The 15,256-nt window shown below is 59.7% G+C and overlaps 1 protein-coding gene across 4 annotated transcripts; it reads left to right on the top strand.

Moving 5' to 3' along the window:
- Nucleotides 1-26: 26 nt before the first annotated feature.
- On the top strand, nt 27-15,105 carry GIGYF1 (GRB10 interacting GYF protein 1). 4 transcript variants are annotated; one of them, XM_053894140.1, is made up of 29 exons: nt 27-177; nt 3,237-3,355; nt 4,438-4,662; nt 5,400-5,551; nt 5,631-5,691; nt 5,793-5,909; nt 6,004-6,133; nt 6,242-6,337; nt 6,500-6,611; nt 6,723-6,831; nt 7,195-7,235; nt 7,456-7,626; nt 7,871-8,124; nt 8,245-8,353; nt 8,839-8,976; nt 9,144-9,241; nt 9,450-9,621; nt 9,756-9,922; nt 10,040-10,140; nt 10,228-10,341; nt 10,425-10,525; nt 10,681-10,763; nt 10,871-11,017; nt 11,128-11,355; nt 11,628-11,818; nt 11,916-12,076; nt 12,171-12,328; nt 12,421-12,550; nt 12,644-15,105. In XM_053894140.1, the coding sequence occupies exons 6-29, from the start codon at nt 5,875-5,877 to the stop codon at nt 12,694-12,696; spliced, it is 3,099 nt and encodes a 1,032-aa protein (XP_053750115.1). In that variant the 5' UTR covers nt 27-177; nt 3,237-3,355; nt 4,438-4,662; nt 5,400-5,551; nt 5,631-5,691; nt 5,793-5,874; the 3' UTR covers nt 12,697-15,105. The 4 variants fall into 4 exon arrangements, with proteins under 4 accessions (XP_053750115.1, XP_053750117.1, XP_053750116.1 ...); XM_053894142.1 differs by having other exon boundaries at nt 11,631-11,818; XM_053894141.1 differs by lacking the exon at nt 27-177 and adding an exon at nt 215-350.
- The last annotated feature ends 151 nt before the right edge of the window (nt 15,106-15,256 follow it).

The following is a 15,256-nucleotide window of genomic DNA, read 5'->3' on the forward strand; positions in this document are numbered from 1 at the left end:
TCACGTGGTGCGAGGCGGGCAGCCATCTTGCTACAAACACAAACAGAGAGGAGCGGCCGCCGCGGGAGCGCCAGCGCCCCCTCCCCCGCCGCCGCTGCCGCCGTCGCCGCCGCCCCCCGGCCCGCCGCGCGCCGCCAACGCCCCGGGACCGGAGCCTCGCGCCGCCCGCCCGCCGCGGTAAGCGCTCGGCGGCTCCGCGGACCCCGGCCCGCCGCCGGGCCCGGGGCAGGCCCGCCCCCGACGCCGAGGCGGCCGCGCCGAGCCTGCGAGAGCCAGAGCGAGAGCGCGGGCCGCCGGCACGGACCCTCCCGCGCCTCTGCCCAGGCCGCCGCCGCCGCCGCAGCCGCCCGGTGCGTCCGCACTCCCGCCGGCCCTTCCCCGGCACGGCCCCGAGGGAGGCCGGGCCCCTCCCGGGGGGCGGCCGCCCTCGCCCCGCGCACCTGGCGCCCCCTCCCTGAAGGGCACGCCGTCCTCCCGGGCGGCCCGCCTCCTTCCCACCCCCGCGCTCCTAACGGTCGCCCTCGGGCCCCTCGGCGGCCCTGCCCGGCCCCCTCCCGTCCACCCGCATCCTCCGCCTGGCCCGCCCGGGGCCCCCCGACCCTAATGCCCGGCGGTCCCCGGAGACTTCCCCGGCGTGCCTCCGGGCTCTTATCGTAATTAGCTGGGCCCAGCGGCTCTGAAAGTCCAGGCGTTCCGTGACTTTGGCCAACGTGGAAGCCTTTCCTCTTAACCAAAGCACCTCCACTGGGTCTTCACCTAAATCTCCTTTCCACGAGCGACATTAGTGCTTGGTCATTGGGGTCTCCTTGCTCCCTGTTGCCTGACCGTTTTCAACACCTAAGTCTCTCCTGTCTCCAGGCCAGGCTCTTCCCAGCCCAGCGCCTCTGATGCAGCAGCTCCCCGGCCACGGCCCCTCACACTTTGGCTTTTTTTTTTTCCCCCCTCCTTCTTCTTCCTTCCTAAGTTAACTTAAAAGCAACCCTCATCTCGCATTTCTTACCCAGCCGTTACTAGAATTCCCAGTAAGCTCCCAGGTCTGGTCCTTCATAGGGCCCCGGCCCTGGGAGATGCTAAGTCAATTGTTGTTGGCCCATTCTTTCCTCCACCCGCCCCAGTCTCACTGCCCTCTCCTTATTGCTGTTTGCCCAAAGATCAGCCTCCACACAATCTCTCCACTGCTCCTCTGAGCTGGCAGTTGCACCTTAGCCCTCCACCCCCCCCCCCACCCCGCCTCTGCATCTGAAGCCCTATGGGCGCCGACAGGCTAGTCCCCTTTGCCACTCACGATGTGGGAGTTTGCTCTCTAGGTCCTTCATCTGTACTGTTTCCTGTGTGTCTCAGCCCACCCACCCTCACTCAGCTCCAGTCTTAGTTTCTAGTTGTTGGCCTGGTGTGTAATTGGGAAGGATCGAGACGGATCTGGATTTTGTGTTGCTGCCTTGGTCTGGGGACCCAGGGCCTTAGGAGACCTATATGGTGATTACAGTCAAGTGAGTTGTGTTCCTAGACCTCTGGCCCGGCTTTTTAAGCCAGGGGACAGATTAGTATTGTTGCCGTTTGAGAAATTAAAGGACTGTAGTTTGTTGTTGTCTGTGGTTGGAGTTAGGGGTAGAAAGAGTAGTCTCAATTTAAACAGCAAGGGAGAAGAGATTGCTACGTGAAAGATTTATAAAACTAAAGGAAATTTAAAACGGCCTGAAACTCACAAAGTACTCAGGGTGCTTCTGCTGCTAGTGCATCCCTTCTCCAGTCTCGAACAGAGTGTCTGGGGACATGGGGTCCCCTGTGGGGCCAGCTGCATCCTTCCTTCCTTGTTTTCCCTGGCTAGGTCCCAAGACTGGGCAAGTGGGTAGAAGGGATCAAATGAGGTAAAGTGTGAAAGCGCTTTGAAAACTTAACTGGTAAACGTGCCAAGGGGCGTTATTTGTCATGATGGCTCAGAGAGGAGAGAGCTGGGATCGCTCACCAGGTGGGGGAAACATGGGCTTGCACCCCTTTCTGAGCTTTCTCAGTTACCCTCCTGGGCCTGGAGGATCTTCGCATCCTGAGAAAGGGCAGAGTCACTTCCCAACAGGTTTGGGACTGGGCGGTTGTTGGTTGCTCAGATGTTGGGGAATTTGGGACTCCACTTCTGTTAATAGTGGTACCTTTCTGTGCCAAGGCACATAGCTCTGGAATGGGGCTAATTTTAGGGTTGATGGAATGAGGAAATAACGTTAACTTAGCGTGTGCTAGGACTGCCCATTCTTGGGATCTTTTTCTTCTCAGGGTTCTGAACCCCAGAGAACAGGCTTCCCTCCTGTTCCTGCAAGCCTGTTGTGAACACCCTGGACCAGTATATCTTTTTTCCTCAACTCCAGCAGGGGGCAGCCTTTTAATAGCAATAAATCTAAAGGTCGGAGGGAGAGGGTGTACCAAGGCCTGAGAAAGAAGATGGGGCAGAGGGATGGAGGGAGCTGGGCAGGCAGATGAGGCAGGCAGGTGCTGAAGGTAGGGGTGGCGGGTAAGCGGGAAGGAGCCTGGAGGAGACGCTTAGATCAAGAAGCCAGGAAAGGGTGCTGCCCCCAGTCCTGTCTGCTCTCTGTCCCGGCCCTTTCCTTCACTGGAAAGGGATCCAAACAGGTGGCTTCGAGAGTTTGTGATAGAGAAACTTTGCACAATTTTTTTCATCTCTTAAGGATTTCCCTCCTGGCAGGGTTTCAGATTTCTCTCAAGGGACAGTATAATTAGGAAAAGATTTCCCTGCTTTTAGGGGAGACTGAACTGGAATAAATTTGGTTTGTCCTGTCTTCTGTTCTTCCCTGTAAACACAGAGCAGGCTTTACCTGCGCTTGTGATATGGAGGAGGCGTCCTCAGCCCGGGCACTGTCACCGCATTGGGCCCACTAATTTCTTGTTGTGGGGGGCTGTCATGCGCCTTGTTGGAGGCCAGTAGCGCCTTTCAAGTCATGCCTACCAAAACCGTGTCCAGATACCGCCACATGTGCCCTGGAGTGCAGGCGCCCCCAGTTGAGAACCCCTGGCTCAGAGGACACAGAAGCACGCCTGGTCGGAAGGTGGGAACCACTGGCAGCTCGTGTGCTGCTTTGCAGTGCTTCCTTTGGTCTGAAGGACGACCCGACAGCCACCGGCTGCTGGACCAGGTCCCCCTGTGGCCAGGCCAGCCCGGAGACGTGACTTTCCTCCAGCCGCTCCTCTGCTTCCTCTGCCCTGACTGCCTTTCCTTGCTTCTGCAGTTTCCCTGCTTCTCACACCGGGAACCACTTTTCCTCAGTTTGCCAGTCTGTGACCGGGACAGAAAGGTGAAGGCCGGAAGAGGAGAGCTGCCTTTGCCACTCCCTGGAAGGGAGGGAGGGTGAGTTGTCCCTGTTGTCTCACAGCGGACTTCCATGAGGATGGGGCTCTTCTGGAAAGAATCGCAAGAGGCTCAGAACAGCCTCTCCTGAGGTTTGTTTGCAGGAATGTGGGGTGTTTTCTTTGGAGTGAGGAGGACCTCGGTATGTAATAGGTATTCCCAAATGTCTCTTTTTTTCCCCCTAAACCTTTTTTTTTTTTTTCTCCTGCCGGGGTGGGGGGGTGGTAAAACAGGCCATTTAACCATTTTTGAGTGTACGATTCTGCAAGGTTAAGTACGTTCACGTTGTTGTGCAACTGTCCCCACTGTCCCATCTTCAGAACTCTTTCATTGGTCCCATTTTGGCTGAAACTTCTTACCTATTAAACACTTCCCAGCCCTGGCCCCTATTGTTCTATGTGTCTCTAAATTTGGCTGCTCAAGGAATCTCAAACGAGGAATCCTGTGGTGTTTGCTCTTTTGTGACTGGGCTGTTTCATTTAGCATAGTGTCTTCAAGGTTGATTGGGCAGATTAGGTAAGGGCTGTAGCATGGAAAGAAGGAACCTTACTCTGTTGTCCTGGGAGGCCTGCGTGAATCCAGTGAAAGGAAGAGCTTTTCAAATGTTTTTATTTATTTTTGAGAGAGGCAGAGCATGAGTGGAGGAGGGGCAGAGAGAGAGAGAGGGAGACACAGGGTCCAAAGCAGGCTCCAGGCTCTGAGCTGTCAGCACAGAGCCCAGTGAGAGGCTCGAACCCATGAACAACGAGATCGTGACCGGAGCCGAAGTCAGACGCTTAATGGACTAAGCCACCCAGGTGCCCCTTTTCAACACCATGTGTCTCCTGAGAGCCACGTGTGCCGTGGTGTGCTCTGTCGCCAGGAATGTCCAGTTGGGGCTGTTGCAGAAGAGATGGTCATGCCAGGGACAAGTCCACCCTGTTCTAGACAACCTCCAAAGCTGGGTTTCCTCCTAGGACACCAGGATTTTGGAAGCGGGTCGCACTTCTGTCATGGTGTTCTGCTTTGTCTTCCCGTCTGCAGCTGTGAGAGCTACTGCCCCTTGACCCCTCTGGAAGAAACCCTTCCGCCTTTCTTCGCAGAATCGTGGAGTCTTGGACTTGATGGAAACCGTGGAGGCACTCTGGTCCGGCCTCCTCCCCAGCCAGTGAGGGAAGCCCTTGTGCAGCTCCCTGAGACCTCACCCACCCATCCTTGCTCAGAACCGCCAGGGATGCGCTGCCCCCTGAGAGCCTCTCCTGCTGTTCCTTAGGAGGACAGGTCACTGCCACTGCCACTACTTCTGTCAACCTCATTTTTACTTTATGGTGAGAGGGGCTTTTGCCTAGTTTGTAGCATAATGTTCCCTTTTTGGTTCTTAGTAGTTGTGATGGGGCTCTTCCCGATCCCTGGAAAAGTGTGGATTCCTGTTGGGTAAACCAGGCCAAGGGGGCACTGGCTGGACTCACCTGCCTATGGCCTTCCGTTTGCCCTGTCTTTGGCCCTGGGGGAGGGGCTCCTCACCGCCGCTCCCATTCCACTGGCTTTCCCCCCAAATGGAATCCCTGGATTCTAGCCGCCAAATAGGCGGCCCTGAGAGTTTCCAGGAGGGAGGTAATTTTGCTCCTAGGTTGCATTTGTAATTCTTTCCATAACTGATGTTTTTTTGTCTCTAGGGTATTTGTGGCTCTGATGTTTTGTTTGTTGGTTTCCTTGCTTGCTTGTGTTTTACCTTTGTTCTCAGTGTCCCCCATGCCTCAACCAGCCCCTTCCCAAATACCACGCCACCCTGCGGGGGCGCTTAGGCCTGGAGAGGTACCTGGCGTGCTCTGCCACAATGCCAGCGCCTCTGTTAGCTCTGCTGGGTCAATTAACTGGTCTTAAGGCCTAGCGGGGGGGACAGAGATGAGAAAGGGCAGGGTCCGTGGCTCCCTGCGCCGGGTAACTAGAAGCCTCCCGCAGCTGTGGATCTCCCCATGTTGCGGGCCAGAGGAGGGCCAGAGGTGGGGAGACCCATCCGGCCCGTTAGTTTAACCCCAGTTTTATTTTCTTGCCTCTCCGTAAGGATCTTTCCCTGATGTGAAGCTCCCTCCCTGGACACCACTGTAGTCAGGTCAGCGTCCTGTAGCTTGGAGACCTTGGTTCATTCCAGCACAGGCCCCTGCCTGAAGAGAGCCCCGGCCTGGCCCTACCTGCTTCCTGGGGCAAGGCTGCCAAGTAAGTCTGGGGTAGAGGGAGGTACCCTTTGTTGAAGCTGGAAAGGGCTCCAGCTGCCCTGTTTCCTTCCTTCCCCCAGGTCTTCCCCCGTCGCGACAGTTCACTTAACTCATGGTGTGAGTGGCACGTGGCTGGCTTAGGTGAGTCCTTTCAGAGTTCATTAGGCGGGATTCCATTTTTTCTCTTCTTGTGGTTTTCTAATGTGTTGTCTCCGAGGCCTAGTGTCCCCGTGTCTCCACAGGTGTTTGGAGAGTGAACGCCAGGTCCCCCCCCCCCCTTGTCCCTTCAGCCCCTCGGACCTTGAGGATACACCTGGCTCCACAATGGCAGCAGAGACCCTCAATTTTGGGCCTGAGTGGTGAGTCACACATGCTTTGGATGGCTCAGAGAAACCAGGAAGAAGAGGGCTGCCCGGATTCCTGTTTCTCTCCTTTCCTGTGTCCCTTTTCTAGGCTGAGGGCCCTTTCCAGCGGTGGCAGTGTGGCCTCTCCACCCCCGTCCCCTGCCATGCCCAAATACAAGCTGGCTGACTATCGCTACGGGCGAGAAGAGATGCTGGCTCTCTACGTCAAGGAGAACAAGGTGGGGCTAGGCGAGAGCGTGGGGTGTGTGGCCCTGTTGCCCATTTGGTCTCAGCCAGTGGAGGGGGTCCAGGAGCACGTGGGACCTCCGCTCTGCCCCGGTTGACAGGTACCCGATGAGCTGCAGGACAAGGAGTTTGCTGCGGTGCTGCAGGAGGAGCCACTGCAGCCCCTGGCGCTGGAGCCTTTGACTGAGGAGGAGCAGGTGGGCCTGGGCCGGAGCCTTGCAGGGCAGGGTGCTGGGTCTTCATCTTGCAGAGAGGGGCCAAAGCTGGAAAGACAGGTGGTGGAGGTTGTGGTTCTGGGCGGGGTGGGGGGGGGCGGCGGGTGCCTGGGTCCTCACTCCCACCCCTGGCTCCCTCCTCAGAGAAACTTCTCCCTGTCAGTGAACAGTGTGGCTGTGCTGAGGCTGATGGGGAAGGGGGCCGGCCCCCCCCTAGGTGGCGCCTCCCGCGGCAGGGGCAGCACTCGGAGCCGAGGTAGAGGGGGTGACCACGTGTCCAGGGGCGGGCCGAGGTGGGGCCCATGGTTTTGAGGGTGCAGAGAGACGATCGGGCAGGCTTCCCACGTGCATCTCCTCCTTTCTCCAGGCCGAGGCCGTGGTGACAGTTGCTTTTACCAAAGAAGCATCGAAGAAGGCGAAGGGGCCTTTGGCCGAAACCCCCGGGAGATCCAGCGTAGCCAGAGTTGGGATGACAGGTGCTAGCAGCATCATGGCAGAGCAGAGAAGCCCTGTGGCGGGTTCTGGTGTCGTGTGGAGGGGTTCCGCGCCTTTGGCATTAGAGAGCAGCAGGGGATTTGCTGAATAAGCCTTGGTCACAAGTCTTCCTCTTTGCCTCCCAGCTCCCTGCTGCCTTCCTCTCTTCCCATTTGTCCTGTGACCTCCTGTTCTAATGTGTCCCCTTGGGCTCCCTCCCAAGACTGACTTTTCCCTAACTGCCCCCCCCCCCAGCCCTCCCTCTCCCCACCCTTCTCAGGGCAGAAGGGACAAATTGTGCAGAGATGCTGCAGGTTGGGGAGGGGAAGCTGTCCTGGTTTGACCAACACCTTTTCCTTCCGCAGAGGCGAGAGAAGGTTTGAGAAGTCAGCCAGGAGGGATGGAGGTATGGAGAGTGACAAGGGCGATGGCCGGGTCCTGAGGGTCCCTGAGAGGTGGGGGGAGGACTGAAATGGGTGACCACATGAGGGGAAGGTGTTTCCCGAGGGAGGTGGTGGGAGCAGGAGGGCCCAGAGCTGGGCTCCTCCTTTATCACGAGGTGTGTAGTAAGAGTCTTCCAGGAACCGTGGCTGCCCTTCCACTGACTGTGTGTTCCCGTCTCCAAGCGCGATCCGGGTTTGAGGAGGGAGGGGCTGGCCCGAGGAAGGAACATGCCCGCTCAGATAGCGAGAACTGGCGTTCTCTCCGAGAGGAGCAAGAGGAAGAGGAGGAAGGCAGTTGGAGACTTGGGGCAGGACCCCGGCGAGATGGCGACCGCTGGCGCTCAGCCAGCCCTGGTGAGGTTGGGGCCGGATGGGTGCTGTGGGGGGCATTGGTGGCAAGAGCTTCCTGAGGGTGTGTTCCCGCAGCCGGGTGGAGGGAACAGAAAGTTTCCTGCAGTGGAGCGGGTGGGAGGGCAGACTTGGAGATGCCGGTTCCCGGTGGGGGCGCGGGGGCGGGGGGTTCCCAGTGGGCAGCAGAAGAGCGAAAGCCAGCTTGCCCAGGATACTGATTCTCCTTCTCTTGACTTTTTCTGCGCAGATAGCGGTCCCCGCTCTGCTGGCTGGCGGGAACATGGGGACCGGCGTCGCAAGTTTGAATTTGATATTCGAGGGGATCGAGGAGGGTGTGGTGAAGAGGAGGGGCGGGGTGGGGGAGGCAGCGCTCACCTGCGGAGGTGCCGAGGGCCTGACGGCTTTGAGGAGGACAAGGATGGGCTCCCCGAATGGTGCCTGGACGATGAGGATGAGGAGATGGGCACCTTTGATGCCTCTGGGGCCTTTCTGCCTCTCAAGGTATTCGTGAGGGGGCGAGGGGAAGGTCTGTGCTGGCGGGTGGCGGGACCTACCCCAGCAGGGGCCTCTCCCACTCATCCTCTGCCCCTCGTCCCCACCGGGTTCCGTAACCCCGTGCAGAAGGGCCCCAAGGAGCCTATTCCTGAGGAGCAGGAGCTCGACTTCCAGGGCCTGGAGGAAGAGGAGGAAGAACCTTCTGAAGCGCTAGATGAGGCGGGCCCTGAGGCGGGTGAGCCCAAGGAGCAGGGTGGGGTGGGGAGGAGAGGAGGCGGGCAGGCAGAAGGCCCTCACCAGGCTAGGCACCAGCTGTCCACCCGCCTTCAGGAGAAGGTGGCCTGTGAGAACAGCGGGTGTCGTCGGGCGGGAGGAACGCAACGGGGCTGTCTGAAAGGCAGGGTGCCAGGCGAGACCCCGATGTAATCAAGATGACCTGTGAAAATTCCTTGGAGGACTTAAGGAACGTGGTGCCAAGAGTGGTGTTGCGTGTACAGCCCTAGGCGGTGACCCGGACACGCTCCCGACGTGTCTGGTGTCGCAAAGTGGGGTTTGTGGTGCTGATTGGTTGGATGTTAGCGGGGTCGACCAAAGCTAGGTGGGAGGATTCGGTGTCCAGAGGCCTAGATTCTGGCCACAGATGGAGGGTTTATGCCAAGTCATCTTTAAGGCCTTCCAGCTGGTTGGTTTTGAATTCTGGTAATTGTCCTTCTCTTTCAGGAGGGAAGGAGCTGACCCCACTGCCTCCCCAGGAGGAAAACTCCAGCTCCCCACCCCCACTGCCCACCTTGGGACCGCTCTGGGGAACTAACGGGGAAGGCGACGATGCTACAGAGAAAGACCTGCCGGCGACTGAAGGTAGCCTAGGGTTGATGGGGGCGGGGGACGCTCCCCTTCCTTGGAGGGGGCGGGGAGAGAGCTAGAATCACAGCCCTCTCCTCTGGAATGAGGGTGGTTGGGGGGGGGGGGGGGTGTTTCCTTCCTGTCTCGGGATCTTCTGTTGCACTTCCTGTCTTCACTCCTAGACGATATGAGGGGGATGCAGCTGAGTCCCGGGGTGGGCTCACCCCCTGGTCCACCCGGAGATCTGGAGGATGATGAAGGCCTGAAGCACCTGCAGCAGGTGTGGGAGAAGCCTAAGAAGGTTCTAGGGATCCTCCCCTATAGAGGACAGGGGGCCGTTGTTCCATCTGTCGCCCCCCAGTTCCTACTTTCCCCGTCTGTCTGCCTTGTGATCTGACCTCCCGGTTCCACCCTGACCTCAGCCTCGGCCTCGTCTTGGTGTTGCCTTCTTGGGCCGTTGAGCCTTCCCTCTCTCCCTGGTCTCCCAGGAGGCAGAGAAGCTGGTGGCCTCCCTGCAGGACAGCTCCCTGGAGGAAGAGCAGTTCACGGCTGCCATGCAGGCCCAGGGTCTGCGCCACTCAGCAGCTGCCACTGCCCTCCCTCTCAGCCACGGTGCGGCCCGGAAGTGGTTCTACAAGGACCCACAGGGGGAGATCCAAGGTGCTCGTGGGGAGTGGGAGCCATGCAGTGGGAGCTCAGGGGGCGGGGGTGGGTGGGCAGGAGGACGACCTCATTCTCGTTCAGGGCTTCTCTGGCGTAGCTTTCTGACCGAAGTCCCCTTTCCCTTGGTCCAGGCCCCTTTACAACACAGGAGATGGCGGAGTGGTTCCAGGCGGGCTATTTTTCCATGGCACTGCTTGTGAAGCGGGGCTGTGATGAGGGCTTCCAGCCACTGGGTGAGGTGATCAAGATGTGGGGTCGCGTGCCCTTTGCCCCGGGACCCTCACCACCCCCACTGCTGGTGAGCACGTCCACCTGGAGAGGAGCAGGGCGGGGAAGCGGGAGCCGGACGGATGGCGGCGGGTGGTGCGGAGCGAGACCAGGTCAGAGGCACAGAAGCGCTCTGGCACCCACTCAGGGCAACATGGACCAGGAGCGGCTGAAGAAGCAGCAAGAGCTGGCGGCCGCGGCCTTGTACCAGCAGCTGCAGCACCAGCAGTTTCTGCAGCTGGTCGGCAGGTACGGGGGCCTTGAAGGCCTTGTGGGTCAGGCCGGGCGCCGGCTGTGTGGCCTCTCCCCGCTCGACACCAGTCTCCGTGTCTGCAGCCGGCAGCTCCCGCAGTGCGCGCTCCGGGAAAAGGCCGCTCTGGGGGACCTGACGCCGCCCCAGCAGCAGCTCACTGCGTTCCTACAGCAGCTCCAAGCTCTCAAACCGCCCAGGTCCGGGGCCAGTCTGTGCAGGGGGGGAGGTGGGCAGAGCCGAGAGGGACTCCCGTCCTGAGAATCCTCGCTCTGCTCCTCAGAGGCGGGGACCAGAACCTGCTCCCGACCATGAACCGGTCCTTGTCGGTGCCGGATTCGGGCCCCCTCTGGGACATACATACCTCAGCCTCATCACAGTCAGGTGTGTGGCCAGCCTGTCCCCTGCCCCCACTTTCTGAACCCCAGTGCCCCAGTCCCGGGGGGGCGGGCCAGGGGCTCTGTGTCTGCTCCCACCCTCTTGCGCTCTAGCCCGGCGGCACCCTGAGCTTCTTCCTGCAGCTGCTTTGCTTCCTGCAGGCGGTGAGGCCAGTCTTTGGGACATACCAATTAACTCTTCGACTCAGGGTCCAATTCTAGAACAACTCCAGCTGCAACACAAAGTGAGTGGGCTTCAGGGGGCTGGGGTCCTGGGGTGGCAGGGGCCAGACCGACGCAGGGGAAGGCTGGGTGCCCCCACTCTGCCGTCTGAGCTGGCTTCCTGTGCCAGTTCCAAGAGCGCAGAGAAGTGGAGCTCAGGGCGAAGCGGGAGGAGGAGGAGCGCAAGCGGCGGGAGGAGAAGCGCCGGCAGCAGCAGCAGCAGCAGGAGGAGCAGAAGCGGCGGCAGGAAGAAGAGGAGCTGTTCCGGCGCAAGCAGGTGGGTGCCCAGCTGGGTCTCCCCCGCCGGGCTGGGGCCCGCGGCCGGCCACGCGCTCTCCCCGCGTCTTCCCGTGTCTCACCCCGTCTCCTCGCGTCTCCCCGCTCCAGGTGCGGCAGCAGGAGCTCCTGCTGAAGCTGCTGCAGCAGCAGCAGGCAGCGGCCGCCGTCCCGGCGTCCCCCGCACCCAGCTCCCCGCCACCGTTGTGGGCCGGCCTGGCCAAGCAGGGGCTGTCCATGAAGACGCTGCTGGAGCTGCAGCTGGAGGGCGAGCGGCAGCTGCATAAGCAGCCCCCGCCTCGGGAGCCGTCGCGGGCCCAGGCCCCCAACCACCGTGTGGTGAGCAGGCGGGCCAGCCCTTCCCCCACCGATCGATCGGCCGGTCTTGAGCCCTCAGGAACCCCTTCCAGTTACAGTTCCCAGGGTGACCGGGGGTGGGGGGAGCGGGGGGAGGGATGGTTGAGCCCAAGGTACAGACCTGACTCTGAAGGCGCTCGCTTCTGGGCGGCCCTCACCTTGCGCTCTGCCACCTAAACGAGCCCCCCTCCCCACCTAGCTGTTTGGAGTGCGTGTGTCTGTGTTTGGGTCACCCTGACTTCTGCCATCTGTAGCAGCTCGGGGGCCTGGGCGCTGCTCCTCTGAACCAGTGGGTGTCTGAGGCTGGGCCACTGTGGGGCGGGCCCGACAAGAGCGGGGGCAGCAGCAGCGGTGGCCTGGGGCTCTGGGAGGACACCCTCAAGAGCAGCGGGAGCCTGGCCCGCAGCCTGGGCCTGAAGAACAGCCGGAGCAGCCCCTCTCTCAGGTGGGTGCCGGGGTCTGTCTGCGTGGCGGGGCGGAGGGGGAGGCCCTGACCCGCCTCAGCAGATTTCATGCCTCCGGTTCGTCCCCGTCCTACTCAGTGACTCGTACAGCCACCTGTCAGGCCGGCCTGTGCGCAAAAAGACAGAGGAGGAAGAGAAGCTGCTGAAGCTGCTCCAGGGCATCCCCAGGCCCCAGGACGGCTTCACCCAGTGGTGTGAGCAGATGCTGCACACATTGAGCACCACAGGCAGCCTGGACGGTATGGGCAGCAGCCCCTGAGGGTGCCGGGCTGGCCCGGGGCTTCCCGACCTGCATCGGGTGGGCCCTGACAGCCCGCCTCTCCTGCCCCTTAGTGCCCATGGCTGTAGCGATCCTCAAGGAGGTCGAATCCCCCTACGATGTCCACGATTATATCCGGTCCTGCTTGGGGGACACGCTGGAAGCCAAAGAATTTGCCAAACAGTTCCTGGAGCGGAGGGCCAAACAGAAAGCCAGCCAGCAGCGGCAGCAGGTGAGGCTCCGTTGGCTCCCCCGGCAGGTGGGATGAGGTGGGATGAGATCGCCCCACACCGCGCTGACCCAGCTTCCTTCTGCGCCCCGCAGGAGGCTTGGCTGAGCGGCGGCTCCCTGCAGACAGCCTTTCAGACCAACCACAGCACCAAACTCGGCCCTGGGGAGGGCAGCAAGGCCAAGCGGCGGGCTCTGATGCTGCACTCGGATCCCAGCATCTTGGGTAAGTTTGGGGGTGCGGCCATGAAGGAGGCTTCTTACTCGTACGGGGCGGGGGCCTGGGGAGAGCTCAAACCCAGCTTCTCCCCGGCTTCAGGGTACTCCCTGCACGGACCTTCTGGTGAGATCGAGAGCGTGGATGACTACTGACCAGCCCGTCCCACCAGCCCCTGGGCTGTAGGCCAGGGGCAGCAGCAGCGGCTTGGACCCTTGGGTCCCCAGCCTGCAGGCTCCCCACGGGAGCATAGGAGGAAGCAGGGGCAGGGTCCCCAGCACTTGTTACAAACCACACGATGCACCTTAACTCACCCACCACGAGGCACTTTACAGATTGGGGGGGAAGGGTTTTTGGTTTTTTTGTTTTTTGGGTTTTTTTTTTTTGTTTTGTTTTTTCTTTTTTTAAAAAGCATTTTAAACCGCATTGAAGAAAACTGTTAGGAGAGACAAAAATTGTTAAAAACTAGACTCTAAGCACCCCTTCCCCCTGTAGGGACAGTGAGGGTGACAATGGAAGGTCCACAGAGGTCTTTTGGGGTTTTTTTTTTGTGTGTGTGTGTGTGTGTGTGTGTGTGTGTTTTGTTTTTTGTTTTTGTTTTTTAAGAAAAAAGAAAATGGAAAAAAAAAGGTTAGGAGATTTAAGGAAAAAAACACACTGTTATTTTGGGGCAGTGGGGACACAGGCCCCATGGACCTGTCCTGCCTGGCCCCCAAGGCTGCACTTACCCTCCCTGCCCCGCAAGGTGGGCCATTGGGGTAACTGGAAGCTGGGGTGCCAGCAGTTTGCACAGCGAGGCCCCCTCAGCCCCGCCGGCCGGACCCGCTGTGAACGGCTCCCTTTGTTGCTGTGACCGTGGCAGAGGTGTCCGTGGTGGGGGCCAAAGTAGCCCCTTGGCTTTGCTGCTTTAGGGGAAAGTTGCACAAATGGGCCGGGCCGCCTCAGCTCTCTAGGCTGCCATCCTGTGCTGGCTGACGGTGGGGAGGGGGAGAGGGCCAGCCGGTGCCAATCTCTTCTGGCCGTCAGGGTGACGGGACTTCCACTCTGGCCCTGGTGAGGGGCTTCCCCCACTGCTGCCATTTGGGGGGACGGCCTGGGTGTGAAGCTGAAAGCCTCAGCTCCCTGCCTTGCCACATGAATGTATTCTTTGGGCCACAAGCCCCTGCTGCGCCTTCTGCCTCAACCCCGTGCGAGGTGGGAGTAGAGCAGTTCCTCCGGGAGCTGGAGAGAGAGGCACCACTTACTGACTGTTTTCTCCTGTGAAAGGGGCAAGAGGAGGGCCTAGGAGGCCAAGGGAGTGGGCAGCATGGGGCTTCGGGTTGCAGTGTGGGGGCTGTCAGAATGGAGCTCCCCCCGCCTGCAGCCAGCTGTGTGGGAAGTGGACCACCCAGCCCTGCTCTGAACCCCCCCCCCCCCCCCATTGACCAAATGGGAGAGGAGCCGGTGGCCTCTCCCCCTCCCTGCTCCCCTGATGCGTTTTTAATGTTGGGTAAGGTGTGGGGGTCAAGAATAGAAGTGTCGTCTCTCCTGGGTCAGGGGAAGGCCACCCTTCTGTTGCTCACCAACTTCTCATTCCCAATCACCTGCCTGGGTTTGTCTCCATTTGTGTGTGTTTTTCTTTTCTTTTCTTTTTTTTTTTTTTTTTTAACAGTTTGTTGTATCTTTTGGGTTTCTCATCTAACTTCTCCCATTGACCTCATTGCTCAGAGTGCAGTATTAGGGCAGGAATCTGCCACTGCCTCCCCTCCATGAATGTATTTGTCCTTCCTGCCCTGGGGAAATGGGGAGTGGCCCATTTTCTTTCCCCATCCATTCTTAGACCACATTTTTTTTCTTTTTTTGTTTTGTTTTGTTTTGTTTTGCACCAAAGTGGCAACTGGGTCAGTGTTGGGGGATAAAGCTGGCCTCGGGGGTGGAGGGGCACCCTCCACCTGCTTCTCCCTGGTTTCAACAGTGTTAGCGTCCGTGAAAAGACAATATTCTCTCTAAAGCAATAAGGGGGTGATGGGCCAGGGGGAAATGTCTTGCTGCTGCTGGCCCCCCAGCTCCCCCTTTCCTCACGCCAGTATTTGGCGGCATTAGAGGTGTCGGGGGAGTACTGTTGTGACTGAATGTAACCGCCCCCACCCCTGCCGCAGCCAATGCAGGGGAGGGGGGTGACACTCTTCCCTGTTTCTTCCTTCCCCTTCCCCCCAGCTAAAGAGACTTTGAACTTAGGGGGCCCTTGAGCCTGGAGAGGCCTTAACCCTGTGAGGAAGTGTAGGGGGGGCCCTCTCCCACCCCCATCCCCTTCTGAGAGTGGTCAATGTTTACAAGCCCCTGAGCCCCCCAGCCCAGGGACTCCACCCCCATTGCTGTCCTTTCCCACCCGTCTTCCTGGGCCCCAGCTGCTCTCCCACCCTCCTGGGTTGGGGTGGGTGCAGGGGCTGTTCTGTATCCCCTTGTCTGCCTTGGACCCACAATCTCCCCCCACCCTCACCCTGTGTGACTCCCCTCTCTTCTACCTGCCCCTGTAAATATTCCCCTTTCCCCAATAAAACTTGGTGTGTGTTCTCCCCTCTTGATTCTGTGTCTTGTCTTGGGGAAAGGGGCATTGTGATCGGAAAGACAGCTCTGAGCTAGGAACTGAGCTGTGGGCCAGGGCAGCTGTGGTCAGCCAGCCAGAGTCTGGGGGCTGTGTGTGTGTGTGTGTGTGTGTGTGAGTGAGCACCCGTG

The sequence above is a fragment of the Panthera pardus genome, unplaced genomic scaffold, assembly GCF_024362965.1.
Source record: "Panthera pardus isolate Hobbes unplaced genomic scaffold, ASM2436296v1 HiC_scaffold_4, whole genome shotgun sequence".
NCBI classification, from domain to species: Eukaryota; Metazoa; Chordata; class Mammalia; order Carnivora; family Felidae; genus Panthera; species Panthera pardus.

Excerpts from the sequence above, each read along its gene's own strand:
- GIGYF1 (XM_053894140.1), top strand. The coding sequence starts at position 5,875 with ATGGCAGCAGAGACCCTCAATTTTGGGCCTGAGTG. Across the intron at positions 11,356-11,627 it reads AGGCCCCCAACCACCGTGTG|CAGCTCGGGGGCCTGGGCGC; the intron begins GTGAGCAGGCGG and ends TGCCATCTGTAG. Across the intron at positions 11,819-11,915 it reads CGGAGCAGCCCCTCTCTCAG|TGACTCGTACAGCCACCTGT; the intron begins GTGGGTGCCGGG and ends CGTCCTACTCAG.